At 37.9% G+C, this 22,330-nt stretch overlaps 1 protein-coding gene across 1 annotated transcript; it reads left to right on the top strand.

Annotated features, from left to right (window-relative positions):
* Positions 1 to 2,303: 2,303 nt before the first annotated feature.
* Dad1 (defender against cell death 1) lies at positions 2,304 to 22,094 on the top strand. The gene is made up of 3 exons (XM_046465326.2): positions 2,304 to 2,604; positions 11,799 to 11,973; positions 21,858 to 22,094. Exons 1-2 carry the CDS (start codon positions 2,394 to 2,396, stop codon positions 11,927 to 11,929), a joined length of 342 nt encoding a protein of 113 aa, XP_046321282.1. The 5' UTR covers positions 2,304 to 2,393; the 3' UTR covers positions 11,930 to 11,973; positions 21,858 to 22,094.
* The last annotated feature ends 236 nt before the right edge of the window (positions 22,095 to 22,330 follow it).

Below are 22,330 nucleotides of genomic sequence, written 5' to 3'. Positions count from 1 at the left end.
CAGAGAAATAGGGGAAGTAGACATAGTTGATTTTCAGAACTAATAATATATATGTACATACATGTATATATGTAAATGATAAGAGTAAATATGTATTGAACATTTATTGAATATTTATTGTGTGTCAACCACTAATGCTAAGTGGTCAATGCTTAGCATGATCTCATTTAATCCATACAACATTCCAGTGACTTAGATATTGTTATTTTCATTTTATAGAAAAGGAAAATGAAACTGTCAGACTCACCTGTTGGGCTGGATAACTAGTAAATCTTAGAATTGAAGTTCAAATCTAGGTTTGTATGACTCAAGAGATTGCAATCTTACTCCATTACTGTGCACATAAAGTTTTATATATATATATATATATATATATATATATATATATATATATATAGAGAGAGAGAGAGAGAGAGAGAGAGAGAGAGAGAAGGAAAGAGAAATTGATTTATATATATCTATGTAGATGTTCTAATTTATACGATTAAAACCAACACCAGTATTAGCAACTTTCTATTGATAGATCAGTTAAATAGAATCATAAGCTGAACATGGAATAAGATCTTATCTTGTTTTAAATACTCCAGAAAAGTTTTAATTAATTATATTAGTGGAACTTTGCAGTTCTCAGAAGGGGATGCATTCAGTAAGTGAATTTGATGTTTTTCATCTCTTCTGCTTTCCTCCTGTGGGAGTTCCCGTGAAGATGTTAATAATGATGGTTGACAAGGATCAAAGGCAGGAAAACATAAGGAAGTGTGCTGGAAGGAGCCTGGCGGATGGAATGGAAACCCCTTGAGAAGTTCACTCCTGAATAATTAAAAAGCATCTGCCCAGCCTGTAAAGTCTGAAGTCGAATTCTACTCTTCTACTTGCTGATGAGGCAGGGAGAAAGGCTCAACTGTCAGGGAAACTGACATTTTCTACCATATTATGTTGAACAGGAACCAGTTTGGTTATCGACTCTTTTTTTCATAGCAATATAAGAGGGCTTAGGCTGAATTTAAGTTCATATAACAGTAAAAACCTCTTCAAATAAACTGAAAAACTTCCTAAGGACATTTCTCTTTTTTTTCAAGAACTTAAGCAAGCCTTTGCTTATCACTGAAAATCAATATATTTTGTTGATGCTGATGAATTTTCAGTCTAAACGCAAATAAAAGTCAAAATGAAGAAAAGTTGTTGTTCACTTGCTGTTTTAGAAATTTTGCTCCTGTACCTAGGACAGCTCAGAGTTTTAGAAGCTGAAATAAAATTCCTGGTTATGTGCCAGAAGGCTTGGAGTTGAAAGGCAAAGGCAAAGTAGGTTTAGGTCAGATGAATTTGAGATTATAAGGACAACGAAAGTCAAAAGGCAGGATCTGGATATTTTAAAAGTTAAAACGCTAAAAATAGTTAATATCGTTTTGTTAAGATACAAACCCTCAAACCTTCATTTCAGAATCCTCTGCAAAATGAGTTGGAGGGTAGGGTTGCACTAGACATGCATTTGCGGGCCTTTCAGTGTTAACACCCTGGGATATCACACCAGATTCTAGACGTTGGCATGGGGGGCGGAGAGCTCTTGAAGACATGATCTATGCATGATAAGCGACCATTCTCATAATGCCTCTTTTAAAGAAGCGATTGTATTATCTGACTCACTTGAAAGTCTCTACAATTTAGCACCAAGCTAGGAGGAGAGGCGCCCCATAAATGCTGAGTGAATGAATGAATATCTGCAGGTTTAGGTTACAGGGCCAGACCCGGAGTTTCGGTTTATGATCCTGTAGAAGTCAAGCCCCCTTCGCCCCCAAACAATTCTACACTGGTGCGTGCACAAGAATTAACCGCGGTGGTTCTCATTACGGAGAAACTTGACTTGCTCTAATGATTTGTGATAGGTATTGGCAGAGTCCTTAATAGAATTAAAGCTTGACTGGTACCGAACCCCGAGAGCGTCAAACATTGCCTCTAAGTAGATTCAAACATTTAGTTTTTGAGGACTCAGGAGGACCCAAGAGAGCCGGAACGCTGTGGTTAGCAACGCAGCGCGCTGCTAAACCTCTCCCCCTCTTCCACCCACAATATCTTGTTGCCAGAGCAACAGTGGGCGTCATCAAACGGACGGCGGAAATAGAATAAAAAGAGGACACGTCTCCAGCCCAATGACGTATCCTGTGCGCAGGCGCGTTTACTATTTCTGGCCGTAGTTCGCACTGTGTGATGCAGTTTGCGTCTGCGCATTAGTTGTCCCTCGCCTCGCCCTGCTTGTACGCTTGCGCAAATTGGCTCCTGGGGGCGGGGCGGAGCTGGGCTGCCGCACTGCGCGCGCGCAAACGCTGCCTTGGTTGTGGACGTCGGATTCTCCAGGAGTTTGGATCGAGCGGCCCGGAGATCCCAGCGTGGTAGTCATGTCCGCGTCAGTAGTGTCGGTCATCTCGCGGTTCTTAGAAGAGTACTTGAGCTCCACTCCGCAGCGGCTGAAGTTGCTGGACGCTTATCTTCTGTATATACTGCTGACCGGAGCTCTGCAGTTCGGTTACTGTCTCCTCGTGGGGACTTTCCCCTTCAACTCTTTCCTCTCGGGCTTCATCTCTTGTGTGGGGAGCTTCATCCTAGCGGGTAATTCTATAAGTAATCACAACAATAACGCGTTACTTTGATGAGCAGTTCTGTTCTCGCTATTTTATAGCAGACCACCGCCCTGTAAAGTTTTGGAAGAGTCTGAACAGTACTCTTCTTGTAAGTGGGGAAATTGAGGCCCAGAGAGGTTGTCTGTCAGTCTTCCAATACTAAACAGCCGTTTAGGAGCTGGAATTTAATATCTGAAGACAACTTCATGTCGCTGCTCCACTTGTGATCCCTGCACTTCATATTGGTCCAGGGAAAAATCCAATTCCAACTTTCACTTAACTTTAACTTTCAATTTGGTAGACTTTTAAATGAAAAATCCAATCCTGAGTTCTCTCTCTCATGTAGGCCTAATCATTAGTGATCTCTGGGGAAAATTTTAAGTTAAAGTGTGATGAAAATAAATATGGGTGCTTTGCTTGTTGATCCCGTTCTTATTTGATTTTAGCTTTTAGCTGCTCCCACTTATTTCTTGTGGATGAAGCTGTCCTACTTTTTTCATTATCCTGAACTCGATTGTTATTCACATAATTATGTTTTAGTTTTCTTTTTAAATTCCCAGCATTTAAAATGCCCCCTTCCTCTTTTTTGGTACCAGGATTGAAACCGGGGTGCTTAACCACTGAGCCACATCCCCAGCCCACTACGCCTCAGCCTCCTGAGCCACTGGGATTACAGTCCTGGCCCACCATTCCTGGCTGAACTGCCATATTTAATGAGAACTGCCTCCATAAATTTTTACCGAAATTTGACCTTTCTTGCCCAACCAGATGCAGTGAAAGCTGAGAACAGGCTTGGCCCAGGAGTGTTAGCCAGTCCAGTTTATAAGTGGCCACTACATGGGCTATTCCAGAAACTGGTTTTGACTACTACTTAACTTTGAAAACATACCAGAATTTGTTTACTTTTCATTGTGATCATTAGACAGGCTATCAGTTGAATTTTGAGTTGAATACTCAGTTTTATGGTAAATGCTTTGGGGAATTCATTAGTGGTATGTTTCTTTTTTTTATCTTTTATTTATTTATTTTATTTTATTTTTAATTTTAATTTTTATTTTTTTTAACATCAGAAATTTATTAGTTGCTCAAAACATTACATTGATCTTGACATATCATATATCATACATTTGTTTCAAATGGGGTATGAATTCTTATTATTCCCATATGTACAGATTGCAGGATCACATTGATTATACAGCCACGTTTATACATACTGCCATATAGTGTCTGTTGTATTCTGCTGCCCTTCCTATCCCCTTCCTATCCCCCTCCCCTCCCCTTCCTCTACCCTATCTACCATAGCTCATTTCTCTCTCTCTCTCTCTCTCTCTCATTTTTTTCCCCCTTCCCCTCACATCCTCTTATATGTATTTTTGTATAACAGTGCGGGTCTCCTTCCCTCTTCCGTGCAATTCCCCCCTCTCTCTCCCATTCCCTCCCACCTTTCCTACCTGTTTGATGGTAATCTTCGCATGCTCTTCCTCCCTGCTCTGTTTTGAGTTGCCCCCCTTGCCCCCCTTATATCAAAGAAGACTTTCGGCATTTGTTTTTTAGGGATTGGCTGATTTCACTTAGCATAATCTGCTCTAATGCCATCCATTTCCCTGCAAATTCCATGATTTTGTTATTTTTTAGTGCTGAGTAATATGCCACATTTTTTTTATCCATTCATCTATTGAAGGGCATCTAGGTTGGTTCCACAGTCTAGCTATTGTGAATTGTGCTGCTATGAATATTAATGACGCTGTATCCCTGTAGTATGCTCTTTTTAGGTCTTTTGGGAATAGTCCGAGAAGGGGAATAGAGCGGTATGTTTCTTTTTCTTTTTCTTTTTTTTTTTAGAATTTTAATATTATTTTTTAGTATTTGGCGGACACAACATCTTTGTTTGTATGTGGTGCTGAGGATCGAACCCGGGCCGCACGCATGCCAGGCGAGCGTGCTGCCGCTTGAGCCACATCCCCAGCCCTGTATGTTTCTTATTTTCAAAGCATTTACAATCTGGTTGGGCCACAGACAAAAGATAGTGTTAGAATCATTTGGAGATGATTTAGGACCGTGGCCTGCTTAAAGTTTTAGATCTGTAAAATGCATTAATTAAAATGTGCTAATTAAGACACACCAGAGATATTTTTACTTCTCAGAACTTAAAAATTGGTGTAAGGACTTGTGTGCTAACTGGGTCTGGGTCTGGGTCTGGAATTGCAGAATTAGCTGGTTGATTAGACATTTAGTTACCATTTTTGAGTTTTGAGGACCAAGACCTGTGGCAGCATCCTAGCCTTCTTTTCTCTGTGAACTCAATACTAACTATAAGAATTTTATTATCCAATCAAGAGGTCAAACCTCTTGATTAGTTTGGTTTTGTGATTTTTGTCTTCCTGAGGCAAATCCCTAAAGCATATTTTTTAAAAGATGACTTTGTAAGACTCTAGGGTTAAGGATGACTTTTCAGGGCCACATGGAAAAGAGTGATTTGGTGAAGAGTGGACATGGACTATTGATAGGTTAGTGTGTTAAAAATCAAAAGTTTTTTGAGCAGATGACTTCTACTTACACCAAGTCCCATTTTTGAGCTTGTTGAGGCTAAAATTGCGTTGGCACACTGTCCTTTTCTCTAATGGGAACTAGATGGCTTGTTATTGAGGAGAATGCTTAGTGAAGAGACATATTAGTCTTAAGGCTGATATGGGAGTGTGGGTGGGGGTCGAGGTTTCCAAATCTGTGAGATAATAGGTAATAGGGACAGAGAAATAAGAGGCTTCAGAAAAAAGATTCATGACAATTCATTGTTGCCATAGAAAGGTATCATTTGCATTGCTTTTGACATCATTTGAGTTTACTAAATCCTACCTCCTTTGCTAGGCCAGGTCATTATTTGAAAACTAGTTTTAATTAGAAATTTAAAATTTTGATGCATATCCTTTCTTCATTTTTGGGAAAGGAAAACTTGTATCTGTTTGCGGGCTTTCAACTTTTATGTGTGTATGTGTGTGGTGTGTGTAGGAGAATGGAGGTTGCCAGTATGGCTAGAGAAAGGGTATTGTAGGAGATTGTGGTGAAGGATTAGATGATGCTAGATGCTGAAACTTTGAGATCCAGGCCAAAGAATTTGTATATATGTGGATAAGGAAGAGCATCTGAGAATTGTAGTAAAGGAGAGACTTAAAATTGGTGTTAAGTATGTAGAATGAATTGGAGGGTGAAGTTCTTTAATCTGTTTCCCTAATTTCTTTTTTGGCACTTTATTCTGTTCTCTCTGCATGGGTTAATTTAGCATATGCTATTTGGAAAAATTGACCAGTGCATTTTAAGCCAATTTTAGAATGCTGTGATATTAAAACAAAACAAAATAAAAATAAAAACCTGTTATCTGGGTCCAGTGGTATGAGATGGTCTGTTGTGTTCCCTCATCTCATGATCTGGAGACTTAGTCATGGTTTCAGGAAGGAGCTAGGTGTAGGGGGATGGTAAATTATAAATATGTTACACATATTTGTGTGTGTGTATATATGAATGTACATACACATATATACGAGTATATGTATGGTATAGTAGGCTTTAAACACATATGAGTGTATGTATAGTAGGCTTTAAAAGAACCTCAGAATATGTTTCTTCTTCCAGATGGATTTCAAACATCCTCAGCAGCTGTTTATCTTATGGTTAAAATATTGCTAGAGGAGGACATATATCCCTTTTTAGAGTAACATTCCAGTATTGGAAGCCCTTTTAGTTTCTTTTCTGCCTAACTGAAATCTCTGTTTATTTAAAGTGCTATTTAGGGTGGACATGTGTAAAACAGTAAGACTGTTCTTAAAATAAGTCTTAGGTGTTGAAGTCAGGTTTTACTCTTAGGTCTTGAAATCAATAAGAGTGTTCTTAAAATAAATCTTAGGGTCTTGAAATGGGGATGCGGGGGGCGGTCTGTGCTGGGGATTGAACCTAGGGCCTGTGCATGCTGGGCAAGTGCTTCACCTATTGAGCTACATTCCCAGTCCCTGAAATCAGTTTCTAAATCACTTTTCAACTTTGATCTATTCTCTTTCTAACCTTTGAAACAATTTTGGCTTTTCATTGGAAATACTTTTGTTACTCTTAGTTTACATATTCGAAAGAAATTGAATTTGAAAGGCAGGGAGACTATCCAGCATGGGTTGGAGGGAGCTTTTAGGCTGAGTGGACTGAGGTGCAGCATTTCTTTTGGTATTGACCACCCAATTTGTGGATCCTATTATCTCTCATAACTGCCGTCTAGGAGATTGGAACTTTGCCATATTTGTGACTGATTATTCTGTTTCTAAACATCTTCATGTCCATTGCTACCTCTTCATCCTCAGTGCCTCAGGTTTTTCATATCTCTTATCTAGGCCACTATAATTCGCCTTACTGGCCTTCGAGCCTCTGAAGTCTCTTCTGCTGTATTTGCAGGCTTGATTTGACTTGCGGACCTGATGTGCTACTCTCCACATTTGTCTTTCTCAAAAGAAAATTAAAAAAACAAAACAAAACAAAAAACTACACAGGTTCTTTCATGTTCTGGCTTCATCTCTTGCCTTTCTCTTGCATTTCTTGCCTCTGTCTCCTTTGTACCTTATGCTCCATCATTATTGACAGGTAATTCCCTCAATACTCATGATATCTGAAGCTATTATTTTACTTTTCTTTGACTGTCTTAATATTCCTTTGCTTTTTAGATGGTCTTTCCTTTGGAACCCATTCCTGACTCTTCCTGCAGATTGAAATCTTCTGTATTCCTGCTTCATTCTTTGTGTTTGTGCAGAGGGAAGAGGGGGGGAGGGAGGGAGGAGAAGCAGGAGGAGGAGGAGGAGAGGAGGGAGGGGGAGAAAAGTAGGAGGAGGAGGAGGAGGAGGGAGGGAGGGAGGGAGATAGATGGTACTGTATTTACTGTTGTGCCTATTTTCCCTCTGAAAGGTGAGCCTTTGAGGGTAGGGACATCTTTCATCTCTTCATCCTCAGTGCTTAATACTGTATATGTTAAATTGTGAACTTGTATATAATAATTTAAGGAATACTGAACAATTATGTGCTAGTTTCTCTGCTAAGGTGAAGCACAGGAACATAGTCTCTACTCTAAAAGAGTTTACAATAGTGGGAGATGCAAAAAAGTAACTATAAATATGGTGCTGATGGGAATTTTTTGTGAGAGTGGGAACATGGTTGGCACCAAACCCTGCCCAGTGCTCCTGTAATAATGCTTTGCTAATGTTTACTTTGCCAATATATGCTTTTTGAATTTTTTCTCTTTTTCCTCTTTTTCTTATTCTCAGTTGATGATCTTAGTCTTTTTTTTTTTAACTAAAACAATAAAAGTAGGCAGGAATCCTTCTACTTCCTATTGAATCATAACAGCCCACCTGCTGCTGTTCCCATACACTCTGACTTACTTCCCATGGGTGGTGGATGATTTTAAATTTTAAGCAGATGTGTCCCTTTCCTGTCAGCAGCCAGCTCCTTGACTCATGCAGGGAATCTAGTCTTCTCATGTCTCTGAGGAATTCAGCTTCTGCAATTATCCCTCCATTCTGCATCATTAATTTCTCTCTCTCTACTGGATCATTCTCATTCAATATTCTCTAATATTGTCCAATTAAAAAAAAATTATCAGCCAGGCTTAGTGGTGCATGCCTGAGGGAGTGACTGAGGGAGGCTGAGGCAGGAGAATTTGAAAGTTCAAGGCCAACCTGAGCAACTCAGCGAGACCCTGACTCAGAAAAATAAAAGTGTAATCATTTATATTACTCAGCTACTCAAACCCCTGAAATACTGTCCTATTGCACTTAGAACTAAATCCAGACTCTTTTCTGAGATTTAAAAATCTTATAGGATTTGTCTTCTGCTGATCACTACTGTTTGGTTAGGTTTTTTTTTTTTTTTTTTTTTTTTAACTATCTAGAATGTTCTGTCCCCAGATCTTTATATGGTTGATTCTTTTGTCTTTCAGATACTGGTATTAAGTATCACTTTCTTAAAGAGGCTTTCTGAGGCCACTGAGTAAAAAATAGCTTCCCAGTCACTCTTTAATATTCTGTTTTATTTTCTTTATAGCACATATTGCTATTTGATATTTCCTTGTTTGTTTACTTACAATATTTGTTTTATGTTTCTCTCCATAGACATATAAGTTCCTTGGGAGCCAGACTCTTTCTTTTTCTGTCTTTTTCTATGCCATATTCCCAGCACCTGTAACAATGCATGACTCGTAGAGAATGCTCAGTAAATATTTTGCTGAATGAATGAACATTTAGAGAGGCAGATTAAATTAGAACTGCTAAAATGAAACAGGCTGCCTCAGGAGGTAGTAAATTTCCATCTTTGGAAGTGCTCAGGGAGACGCTGAAGGCTTGTTTCTGGAAGAGCTTTTTGAGCAGGCAAGATTCTTTACTTTTTTTTGTTCCCAGTGCATCTGAGGGATGTGACACCTTTATGGTAACACAGGCTCTGGAAGGTTTGTAATCTCCCCTGGGGGTGGCTTACCAGATTCTGTAAATGGTAAGTATACTTTGGAAAACTTCCCAGGTGATTCTTGCAGCCTCCTCAGCATACCCACCTCCTCCCACCCCATGGAGTGCTTGTTTTTTATGACCTCTGAGTTTCTTTCCATCCTTGTGGAATTCTGATTCTTATGTTGTCATTGAAATAACTTGGGTTACAGTGATAAGGATAACATCAATTTTAATTTTTAAGCAGATAAGCTTTCACCAGGAGTTTTTTCTTTGTCCCCACAAAATTCCCCAAACACTAATAACCAACTGTTAATAGTTTAGTATTTATTTCTCTGGATATTTTCTAGATTCCAACTAAAACCAACGATAACTTTATCATAGAAATAAAATATTTTTAAAAAGAGAAATATGGAATGGAGTAATTCTATTTTTTCCTACTTAATGAAAGTGAATAGCTTTACTTCAATGTATAGAAAATTTGCCTTATTCTTTTGAATAATTGCATGTGATTTCATTGTCTGTTCATAGTATAATTTAATCTCCTGAGTGGCATTTGCACTGTTTTCATTTTTTTCTTCAACTTACAAACATGCTGTTAGAATGTTTTCTTAGTCAAAAGGTAAAACACCATAAATATTAATGGATATTTCCATTTGTTCTCCCAAATGAATGAATAAATCTGTACTTTTCACAGCAGGATTTTAATTGGTTGCTTTTGATTCAGTTAGTGTCCTTTGTATTTTTGAAGAGCTTGGGTGCCTGAAAAGATCAGTGGCAGTTTCATAGTGTTTACATTTTTGGGGGATTGGGGGGTGCTGGGGATTGAACTCAGGGGCACTTGACCACTGAGCCACATCCCCAGCTCTATCTTGTATTTTATTTAGAGACAGGGTCTCACTGAGTTGCCTAGCACCTCACCATTGCTGAGGCTGGCTTTGAATTCAAGATCCTCCTGCTTCAGCCTCCCCCACCACTGGGATTACAGGTCTGTACCACATGCCTGGCTATGTTTACATTTTTAAACATAATGAAAACTGTTGCTATGGTCCTGGAGTCAGGAGAACTAGTCTAATAGTTTTCTGGCCTTTGGATTAGATTTCAGGTCTTTGTTTTTTCTTAGTGATGGAATGGCTGGTAGCCTAAAGCAAATTTGAATTTTCTTAGGCAGCGTAATAATTTATCACAGGCATAAAGGTATTTTGGAAAAGTGCAGTCCTGGAGTTTTTTTTTTTTTTTTTAAATCAGTTGTGATGGTTGCTAATGTGCCATGTTAGAATCTTCAAGGGTATATAAATGTGGCAGTGTCGAATTCTTTGTTAAGAGTTATATAGCTTAGGTCTCCTACCTTTTTTTGAGACAAATAAGAAGCTATCAGAAAGTAGTTTATCTATAACTAGGAGGTAGGTCTCATGGATGAGCAGTTATATTTATAATATATATGTCTCCTGTATATTATACATATATTTTGTTAGAAAGTAATTTGTACTTTTAAAAGTGCTTGCGAGGCAAGTACTCTACCAACTGAGCTGTATCCCTAGGCCTATAACTTTGTTTTGTTATTCACCCAGCTCTTTTGTTACTGCCTCAGCTACATCCCTCTCTAGATATAATTAGAAGCCTTTAAATTAAGAGATAAATTCTTAGAGTTTTTTGATAATATTTTTTTTCCTCAATAAACTTGTGGTTTTTAATGTAACTTTGAGAATAGATTTTTTTTTCCTTTAACTTTTTTTCCTTTTTGTGGGGAGGACTGGGGATTGAACTCAGGGGTGCTTAACCACTGAGCCACATCCCCAGTTCTTTTTATTTTTTATTTTGAGACAAGGTCTTGCTTAGTTGCTTAGGGACTTGCTAAGTTGCTGGGGCTGACCTTGAACCGGTGATCCTCCTGCCTCAGCCTCCTGAGCTGTTGAGATTACAGGTGTGCACCACCATGTCTGGCTCCTTTAACTTTCTTTTATCAAACAGTTAAGATTGTGAAGCTTTGTCAGGCATAGTGGCACAGGTCTGTAATCCCAGCAGCTCTGGAGGCTGCGGCAGGAGGATTGAAAGTTTAAAGCCAGCCTCAGCAAAAGTGAAGCACTAAGCAACTCAGTGGGACCCTGTCTCTAAATCAAGAACAAATGGCTGGGGATGTGGCTCAGTGGTTGAATGCCCTTGAGTTTAATCCCCAGTACCAAAAAAAAAAAAAAAAGATTATGACGCTTAAGTGTACAACTTGATAAGTTTTGATAAGTTTTAAAATTTGCCAATCTAATAATAATAGATAACAGATTAAAAATAATAGAACATTTCCAGTACCTAAGAAGGCTCCTTGCATCTGCCCAGCCACCTTTCTCTCATGAAAGAACTATAATCCTGATTTGTTTTGCAGAGTTTTAAGTTTTATATATATAAAGCCATCTGATATGTATGTATAAATCAGATGGCATGTACTTTTTATATCTGATACTTGTGTATTTTATCTGTATTGTGTGTAGCAGAAGCTCCTTTTCATTGCTGTATTGTTTGCATATGCTACAATTTATCATTTTTACTGTTGATTGACACAGATTGTTTCCTATTGGAGGCTATCATGGGTATCCTTGTAGGTGCCTTTTCATGTGAAAATACATTAATATCTGGAATTGTTGCATCATAGGATGTATGTGTGTTCATTAGTAGTCATATTTGTTTTGAACTTCTAAATAATTATTTTTGTGTTCTCCTTTTGCAGTGTGCCTGAGAATACAGATCAACCCACAGAACAAAGCAGATTTCCAAGGCATCTCCCCAGAGCGAGCCTTTGCTGATTTTCTCTTTGCCAGCACTATCCTGCACCTTGTTGTCATGAACTTTGTGGGCTGAATATTTCCCAGTTACTTAATTGAGGAGTAGGAGACTGAAGTAATGTAAGTGATAATCATAGTCCTTGTCCTGTCATGTAGATTTTGGGAAGAGAAATTAGATGGGTCTGGTTTGATCATAATTATCAGGATTCCTGTATTGCTGCTGAGAGGTTTGCAGAATTTTGAGGTGGTCTTTAAAGTATGCATTAATATGGATCTTTCACTGCTATTGCTCTGGGTCATTGTCTCCTTATTGTTTTATATATCCTTAAGATAACAGAAGATAAGTGTTGCCTATAGTTAATTTATTAATTTTTACACCAATAACTATGAAAATAGCTCATTTTTTAAGAAACACAAATTACAGATTTTGCCTTTGGATTTTTTCTTTCTTTCTTTTTTTTTTTTTTGGTATTGAGGATTAAACCAGGGGTGCTCTGCCACTGAGCTGCAACCTCCAGCCCTTTTTATTTATTTTATTTTGAGACAGGATCTTACTAAATTGCCCATTCTAGCCTCAAATTTAGCATCCTCCTGCCTCAGCCTCCTTAGTTTCTGGGATTACAGGCATGTGCCACTGTGCATGGCTGGATTGGCTCTTAAATTTTTTTCTGATTTCCATCTCAAATGACTTAAAAGTCTGGGCTGTTGTTCTCATAGTATCCAGTATGGCACTTATACTTGAAGCCATATGTTGTAGGTTGAATGAATGACTGTAGCCCTTTGCTAATGTGTGTCCTATGCTGAAATTAAAGGGGAAATTGGATTAATTTAGGAAAAGACTTGTGTGATGCCATTTAGTTCATTTACCATTTTCCTTGGTTTAGCATGAAGCTCTCCTGCCCCACCCAGACAAGCTCATATATAGAATTCTGATAGAAAACTGGAGTGGAAGTAGAACTGTGTTGATTGATAGAAATCAAAAAGCTCTCTCTGGGGCTGGGGATGTAGCTCAGTTGGCCCTGGGTTCAATCCCCAGCATCACCAAAAAAAAAAAAAAAATTCTCTTTGGCCTCTCCTTCCCTGCCAGTCAAAACTCTAAAGGTCTAATAAGTTCATGGATGTTTTCCAAATTGTATATTGACTTTATATATGAGAAAACAGAGGTTCAGAACAATCCAGTAGCCTTCCCCAGCCACATAACCTGGTTGTGGAGAAGTGCCTTTGTCCATTGGTACTCTTGGCCCAGTGTTCATGCAGCTTACATGAATGCATACACTCTTTGCCTTTACAATTTTTTTTAACATTTATTTTTTTGTAGTTGGACACAATAACTTTATTTATTTTTATGTGGTGTTGAGGATTGAACCCAGGGCCTTGCATGTGTGAGGCAAGCGCTCTACCACTGAGCTATAACCCCAGCCTCATACTCTACAAAATTTAATGCTGCTGTTACCAGTTGATAGAGAAAAGAGAACCTTAGGAAGTATTACCGATTTTGGGGAAAAACATTCCAGGATCAACCTCTTTATCACAACTTGGAAAGCTACAATTTTTGTATTAGTCAGGGGAAATCTAATATAAGAGTTAGAGCAAACATGTGTAAAGTGCATGCAATGACAGTGACTATACTTTATTTTCTGGCATGAATTAATTAGTTACTAATAATGTTACAAAAATCCTTTCCTTTGAAATTGCCTCAAAAATAGTTATGTTACAGTTTGTTTAAGATTTCATTTTTGATAGTGCTAAATTGGCAGAGGTAGTTTATTCCATTCAAAAAAATTTGAGAACCACTTTATTCTACTATCCTAAGAGTTTCACTCATTGGAGACCTGATTAAGACTTGAGTTTGTCCTCCTTCTACCTGCCCCTCCCTTTTTCCCTCCCTATTTGCCAGTCAGTGCCTTGTTACTAAGAATATAAAGAGAAGTAATCTGTGGCTTCTGCCCTCAAAAGTGAATAATCTAGTGGAGGAGGAGACATGTAAACATAACAGATGAAATACAACATGGTTAGAGTCTTACCAGAGTTTTGAGCAGAGTGCTGTGAGAGACTGAGAAGGGAGTTACTGTGCTGTCTGGAGCAGGAACAGCAGATGAGTTGTGTGACCAGTGGATAATAGCTCTCACCAGTTATCTGTTACCAGTGTAAAACCTGGAGTGCAGCTAGGAAGTGCAGTCTCTAGCCTTGACCTTCTTATGCTTGTATATATTTCAAGTAATTCTTGGGCTCTCTGATAGACTGTTGGGAAGGCCATAAGTCTTCTGGTTGCCTTACTGTGGATATCTAAAGTTCTTTTTTTCCTAGATGAGTCATGGTATATACTTAGGAAGGTGACAGAACAAACATTTCAAGGATATTCTTTATGCTCAGGGAGATACCAAATCATGGAAAATTATTTTCTAGGACTGTTATGATTGGAGGAGGACTCTGCTGTAGAGAACTTACTATTTCAAAATTATGACAGAAACAGACAAAAATGCAGGCTCAGGAGAAACTGTGTGGTGCAAACCATGTTAACAACCTTAGACCTACCTGTTCATCTGGGAGTTATGGGCCCAAGGTACAGCAAAATCTCTTCAGCAAAATCTTCCAGTCCCAGATTGCAGTGTTAAATCATTCTATAGAAAGCAGTATGTTCATAGAAAAATTCTCTTCTCTGGGGGATTGCCCAAAGCATTTTCCACAGAGATCTTTGACTTGACGTGTACTACCTACTCTGTCCTCCTTTCAATTTTTTAAATATACATTTATTTGCCCTTTTATGTGGTTTTAACTCAGATATATGTACAGTATACCAAAACACATTAAAAATAGTTTCCAAAGTGAGTTTTCAACATTTATACCAACTTAGAAGGTAAAATAAAACAGATTGAACATTCTCCATATTTTCCAAATGGTAGTTGGGTATGAAAAAAATAAACATCTGTAGTGTAACTGATCTTGCATGAATTTGAAGGTGACATTTAAAACCAGCAGCTATGTTAGAAAAGTCAGATCAAAAGAAAATGGCCCTGAGCTAAAAAATAAATATGATCTAGGGAAAGTAAGAAAGTAAAGAGATACTGAGTGCTCACTGTGTGCCATGCTTCAAGTGCTTGTTCTGTATCTCATTTTCATAAGGGTAGGCTTATTTGCATTGACAGATCAGGAACTGAGATTTAGAGAGTCTATTATAGTCATTAAGTGTGATAATACAGTCCTGCTTCAAAAAACAATGATTTTTGTGCCCTGTTTTTACTCAGAGTTGTTTACCATATATTATGGTATTTGTCAATTGCAGAGTTAAAGAAGTAGGCTTAAAAAGGAGCCCAGTGTAATAAGAATTGTAATGCATTCTGTTGTCATATATAAATTAAAAAAATTAATTTAAAAAAAAGGTAGCCCAGATTTTTTTTTTTTTTAAGAGAGAGGAGAGGGAGGGGGACAGAGAGAAAAAAAAATTTTTAATGTTTATTTTTTAGTTTTCAGCAGACACAACATCTTTGTATGTGGTGCTGAGGATCGAACACGGGCCGCACGCATGCCAGACTAGCGCGCTACCGCTTGAGCCACATCCCCAGCCCAGCCCAGATGTTCTATCACTGTCCTCACCTTGTGACTTTCCTTTCTTTAATTTTATTTTGACGATTTTGAAAAGGTAGAAAAATATGGATAATATAACAAGCACTCCTATATCTACTACCTGGAATTGACAGATTTTGAACAGATTAAACATTGTAGAGTCAGCTGATATTGTCTTTGAGTCCCTCTCTAATCCTAGTTCCTTCCCTGTCTTGTAAGACTTGAACTTCATGGCAGTTCTGGTCAACCAGGACAAATATAATGCATATTAATAAAACCTTTTCCTCGGGCTGGGGATGTGGCTCAAGCTGTAGCGCGCTCGCCTGGCATGCGCGGGGCGCTGGGTTCAATCCTCAGCACCACATAAAAATAAAATAAAGATGTTGGGTCCACCAAAAACTGAAAAATAAATATTAAAATAAATAAATAAATAAATAAATAAAACCTTTTCCAGAGACTTCGTGGTCTCCTGAAAACATATCTAAAGATAGCAGTTTGAGAAACCCAGTGATAGAATTTGCTCTATCTGTTAGTAATACTGATTATGGGGTGGCTATCTACGTGGTTATGATTAGACTCAGTATTTTTTAGATTATTATAAAAACGAGAATATTAAAGTAAAAATGTTTCTAATATGCTTCTGAGCCCCAAGAATCCATGAACACCTGAAACGATCAGTTATTGGCACTAAGATGGCAGTAAATTTTAATAACTGCATGATAGACTCATTAGATTTGAGTGTTAAATTTATGTGCTTCCCATAATTATTTCCTATTTTGTTTTTCCATGTTTCTTTGAAGTTCTTTTCAAAAAAATATCATCTCAGGTTTCTGAAGAAAATGAGGCAAAGAGGGACATAGCTACATTTGGTCACATTTGGAAGATTAAAGTTCGTATTGATGTGGGCCTTGGGTCAAAGGGAAAGGTGAACTCAGTGAAGAGGGACAAACCTGAGCTGAAATGTGCTCACCTCCTGGGGAGATTGTATGCCAAATGCTTTGGCTAAAATTTAAAAAATGTTGCCTTTTTTTTTTTTTAATACTTTTATTTATTTTATGTGGTGCTGAGGATGGAACCCAGGGAGGGCCTTGCATGTGCTAGGCAAGCGCTCTACCGCTGAGCCACAACCTCAGCCCCATTGCTTTCTTTTTTTTTAATGGAGACATTCTCCTTCCAGTCCTTAAACATCTATACTGTTTAATCTGAGCTAGAGCAAGGAGATTGTGGGGTTAGGCAGAACATTTAAGCTGACAGTACTGTTTACAAACATGCAATTAATTGTGTTGGCTTTTCGAATTCATCAAACTATGATTCTAGAGAATTACCTCTGGAAGGGAATCTAAATGTTATTCTTTAAGCTCTGCTGCCACCTAGTGAATTGTACATTTCCTTTGTTGCGAGATTGTACTACAAAAAGTAGAATTTGGGGGAAGAAACCACTGATCCTCTGTGATAAAACCCAGTTTCTTTTCCAGTCATAGGAGGGCAGCAGAGGTCCAAGTGGGTTTAAATATTGGGTTGGGGGTTGCTTTATAGCCTGACCAGAAGTGGGCACTGTTGAGCTAGGAACAAAAGGGCCCAGAACCTTTGAGTGGCCCAAGGGTTTTATTACACAGAAAAAAACAGGTGCACATAGATCCTCAGATTTTACCTGTGTTTTCTTTTCTTGTAAGTTCAAGAGCTTCCTTTTTGGTTCATTCTAGACCTTTTATTGCTTTCAACAATGAGCTCCCACTGATAATAATCTTTAAATTTTTTTTTGATGCGGGATCTATTTTTATTTTGTCTTTGACATTTCTACCTTATATTGAATTAGGTCCAGTAACCAAATAAGTTCTCCAAGAGGGTATTATCCTGAATTTGTAGAAAATCTTCTGAGGTAGGCACAATATTACCTTTTTTCCAACACATTTCTCCCCTGGTTGGAAGGTGAGATTAAATTACCTTTTATTTTTTGGGCTGGGGATGTGGCTCAAGCGGTAGCGTGCTCGCCTGGCATGTGTGCGGCCCGGGTTTGATCCTCAGCACCACATACAAACAAAGATGTTGTGTCTGCCGAAGACTAAAAAATAAATATTAAAAAAAAAAATTCTCTCTCTTTAAAAAAAAAAAAATTACCTTTTATTTTTAAAACCTTCAATCTGCTTTTTTTATTACTAAAAGAACACTAATTGATGGCTTTGTATTTGGTGACTGAACTCTATTTTGTATTTGGTCCATAAGACTACCAAAGTGGGGAGGGGGAGAATATCAAGTAGATTTGTGTTTATGAATTGCATTGCTGTCCTAACTCCCTGCCTCACTTTCTCCTCCCTTGGAGTGGGTGAATCCCATACTAGGACATCCCTTCTTTATCTGTTGTATAGGATCCTCTGGGCTCTCATGTTGACTGCGCATACCTCTAAGGCTGCATTATCTCGTTGTTATAAAACTGTTCCTTCACATTCCTGTTTCTCTCTCACTGGATTCTCAAGTTTTCTGAGAGTAGGGACCTCAGGGTTTAGCACAGGACTAACAGTCCTAGTGTATGCTTGTTCAGTAAGTGTTTGGAAGTGCTGTGGAAGAAAACAGTCAAGGAAATACTGATAAAAGAGGCTGTGCAGTGGGAAGCAGTTGTGATGACAAGGTGGAAGACCTGCACTGTGGATTTTATATGGTTAATTAGTTGAAGGGACAGCTAAGCTTGTCTCTGAGCCTTGGTTTCCCTATTTACACAGGTGTGTGGCCTGACTAGTAATCAAAGCCTCTTCAAGCAACTAACCTTCCATGATATAATTTGTGATGATCCCTGTTGTGTTTGAGGAGGATAGTGCTGTTTTTGTGGTTCCTAAGTTGGGCTTTGCTTTTGTTTTTCCTTCAGTTGTTGCTTTTATTCTTATTTCCAGATTTCCACCATCTGTTCACAGAATGTGAAATGTTAAAGTTCACAACAAAATGCACACTTTTTATATAAGGCCTTATATAAAATTAAATAACATTTGTAAAATGTCTTAACATTGATTACATTACCAAGTTTGTAGGTTCACATGCCTTCCACATGTAATTTTTCTTACGTTAACACATTTGATTTTTACCACCCACCCTGAGGAGAGGAGGTAGACAGATAGTAGTAAATAGTATTCCAATTTTACACCTGAACTAATTAAACCTCGGTGGAATTTAAGTTGACTTTCCCTGGCTGTGGAACTAATAAGTGACTGTGCATGAACTTGATAGTGGACATTTAGACTCTAAACTTTTATATTATTTGCTTTCTGTTAGGTTCAAGGACTTTGGAATGATGACTGTATACATCTTCTCATTAGAAGGTTTTCATTAAAAATATTAAGCTTGCTTTTTTAAAAAAATATTTATTTTTTAGTTGTAGTTGGACACAGTACCTTTATTTTTAGTTTACTTGTATGTGGTTCTGATGATTGAACCTAGGCTCTCACACATGCTAGACAAGTGCTCTACTGCTGAGCCACAACCCCAGCCCCAAGCTTGCATTTTTTTAATGGGAAATAGAAGAGGTTCATAAGAAAGGATGAAGACAGGCGATTTGAAATATTTCTGCAAAGTCGGGCATCTCTAATGTGGTTCAGGAGAAATGCAGGAAAATGCATATCAGATCTGACTTAAATCTAGTGAGGATGACCTGGACTGCATCTTGTATTCTGGGTCTGCACTGCCCAGTGTGGTAACTATTAAGCACTTGTGGTTATTGAATATTTGAAATGTGGCTAAGTACATGAGGAATTGAATTTTTAATTAAATTATTATTATTACTTAGTACTTGGAATTGAACCCAGGCAGGGCCTTGAACGTGGTAGGCAAGAGCTCTATCACTGAGCTTCTTAGTTTATTATTGTTGTTGTTATTTATACTAGGGATCTAACACAGAGGTATTCTATCAACTGAGCTATACTCCCAACCCATTTTTATTTTTAAAAAATTTGAGATAGGGTCTCACCAAGTTGTCCAGGTTGACCTTGAACTTAGGCTCCTCCTGACAGCTTCCTTAAGTAGTTGGGATTACAGGTGTGCACCTAATTTCACTTAATTTTATCTAAGTTTAAATAATCACCTATTTAAACTACCAGTCCCTGCAGTGTTGAACAGCACAGCTCTGGACAAATTTGTCAGACTTTGAGGTTATAGTTTCTTCATCTCTAAAGTGAGAGAATTGGCTGATTTCTGAAGTGCTTTTCATTTTTAGAAATATCTCATCTGTGTTTTCTAAAATTATGGTTCAAATTGAGCTCTGAACTTGGAATTTCTGCAGAATGGTTTTTGATTTACATTATTTCAAATTTCAGTTTTAATTGGGTGTCCAGGAAGAGGTGGATTCTAAGGAAAATTCAGTATTTGATCATATCTGCGTAGTGCTAACATCTGAATAGAGATGAAACTAAAGAAGAATACGCTTCCAAATAAAAATGACCCTGTCTGGCATTATCATTTCTATCTATAGAGAGAGTTATTATTTTTTTAAGATGATTAGAACAGACTGATCAAATGTCACTGTCCTTTCTGCATGGGTAAAATAGACTCAAGAAGTCCTACTAACTTTCTCAGTAGGTGTCTTTTATTTTGCACATTTCCAAATTTCAGTATCAGGGGAGGAGGTTTTATTAGTCATTTTACCAAAACCTTTATCCCCTTGTTAGCAGTTAAAACCACTCTTTGAGGGCTGGGGATGTGGCTCAAGCGGTAGCCGCTCGCCTGGCATGCGTGTGGCCTGGGTTCGATCCTCAGCACCACATACAAACAAAGATGTTATGTCCGCTGAGAACTGGAAAATAAATATTAAAAAATCCTGTCTCTCTCTCTCTCTTTCTTTAAAAACAAACAAACAAACAAAAACAAAACAAAACAAAAAAACCACTCTGAGCTGTTGAATAGTCTGATTTTGTTGAACTAGCTTTTGTGTGTGTGTGTGTGTGTGTATGTGTGTATGTATGTATGTATGTATGTGTGTATGTATGGTACTGGAGATCTCACCCAGGGCTTCACACTTGCTAGGCAAGTTATATCCTCAACCTAGAGCTATCATTTCAAAGAATTCTAGAACTTCTGCTTTTGGAATAGTGTCTGGTAAATATATCTTTGCCTTAAGAGAAGAGACTCTTTTACTATCATGAATTACTTTTGCCTTCCACATGGACTGGCCTCATAGTCTTACATTTTAATATAAAATCTTAAAATTTGACTTTTGTGTTAAACCAGGAGTCCTTTTATAATTCTCAATGTGTCAAGAGTTTATTCACTAAAATGGCCTTAGGCTTTAGTCCTCTCTCACCATTAGAACTGTTGGTTATTAGAACTGATGTATTGGTTCATAGTCTGTTACTAGAGTTTGTTTTAACAAATTTGATGGAATGAATAGGTGAGTTTTAATAGGCTATTTGTTCTTATTTAGCACTGTGAACACTTAGCTCCCTGTTTTTGCTTTTTTCTTTTACACATTTCTCATGGTTGCACTGAAATCTTTTGCAATTATGTAGCATATCTTTAAATGTCATTGTTAGTGAAATGAAAGCATTCTGGATGGAAGCTCTGATGCTGGAATGTCTAGTCACTTGAATTGGTATGCAAAATAAGGTGATGCCCTTTTTACCTACTGGGGTGGGTAGCCCAGTTCTGAAAGGTAGTGTTTCCCAACCTTTTTCAAGTCATGGCATATATAGAAAGTTACAGCGTTTTAATGGCACATTGCTGAAAAATTGGCATCTTGTGGAAACATTGGAAGGAGTCCCCAGGGGCAAGAGATTAGTTTCTGGCTATACCTATCATGGAGTCCACTAAGTGGGAAGCCGACTCTGAAGACAAGAAAGGAAGGCTGTGTCTTTCTGGAATGGTGACACCTCACAATTTCCAGATCCCAGTTCCCTCCTGCTGTAGCAGCAGCTGAACTACTTCTCTTGGAGTCATTTTTCACTTTACCCAAAATAACCTTATCTTTAAATGAAAACTATTTTTTTTTCTTTTCCTTTGGTCCTTTATTAAATCTGAGATTGAATTTTTTTTCCTACTTTCTTGAATTCTCTTTCTTCCTATCTTTCTCAAAGCTAAAAATCAGTGTTTTAGGTGTATTCTAACATCAGAAAGTTTCTTTAGGTAAAACTGCAACTCCTTCACCTTGAAGAATTTGTGGGCCAGCAGGTAGAAGTGACTTATGTAAAATAATACAGCTTACTAATGAGAGAGTTGGAGTTAGAGTCCATGTTTCCCAGTACCTCGTTAGTTTTGCCTTTGTGGGCTTGGAATTTAGCTTTAAACATTATTTTTATAGATACTGCTCCATAAAATACTCTGTGAAAAATATTTGCCTCATTGTGTTTGTTCTAGCTTGGCTTAAATTCTGTTCTGAGCTTAGGAACCCCATTACTATCTCATGGATTTGGGGGACCTGTTTGTAGTGTCATAAGACATTTTACTTTTCTGTTTCTTTCTTTTAGGTTCACTTTTTGATGTCCCTTGGATAAAAGGTCTTGAGACAGCAGCTTGTTGCACCCATAGATTCTTCAGATTTGTACTCAACTTTTGACTCTCATTTGGTCTGCAGGTGGAGAGCCTGGGGAAATTTTTTGTCTTGTGTCAGACCAGCTTTGTAATGAACTTTGTTAACATGACCTCTGCTTTCCATTAATTGTAACTTTTTACCTTTCACATTAAAAAACTACATGCTACTCCTCCCTATGCCTCTGACTGGTTTTTTGTTTTTTATTTTTTATTGGTCAAAATCCCCCGTTCCTGTGTACTAATAAACTCTTTATTAATTGGTAACTTGTAACTGTGACTCTACTTGTTTGCTTTTATTAAGTGTATTTGAAGTTAATGACAAAAGGCATTGCTGACAACCTGGGAAATGGCAGTCCTTTGTCCTTTGCCTGCAGCAGGCAATCCTTTACTAATCCTTCGATTGTTACAG

This window comes from Marmota monax, unplaced genomic scaffold (assembly GCF_021218885.2).
Source record: "Marmota monax isolate L192 unplaced genomic scaffold, Marmota_monax_Labrador192_F-V1.1 WCK01_AAM20220418_F8-fsc00079, whole genome shotgun sequence".
In the NCBI taxonomy this organism is placed as follows: domain Eukaryota; kingdom Metazoa; phylum Chordata; class Mammalia; order Rodentia; family Sciuridae; genus Marmota; species Marmota monax.
This window is presented reverse-complemented; position numbering and strand designations above follow the sequence as displayed.

Excerpts from the sequence above, each read along its gene's own strand:
- Dad1 (XM_046465326.2), top strand. The coding sequence starts at position 2,394 with ATGTCCGCGTCAGTAGTGTCGGTCATCTCGCGGTTCTTAGAAGAGTAC. Across the intron at positions 2,605-11,798 it reads GGGGAGCTTCATCCTAGCGG|TGTGCCTGAGAATACAGATC; the intron begins GTAATTCTATAA and ends CTCCTTTTGCAG.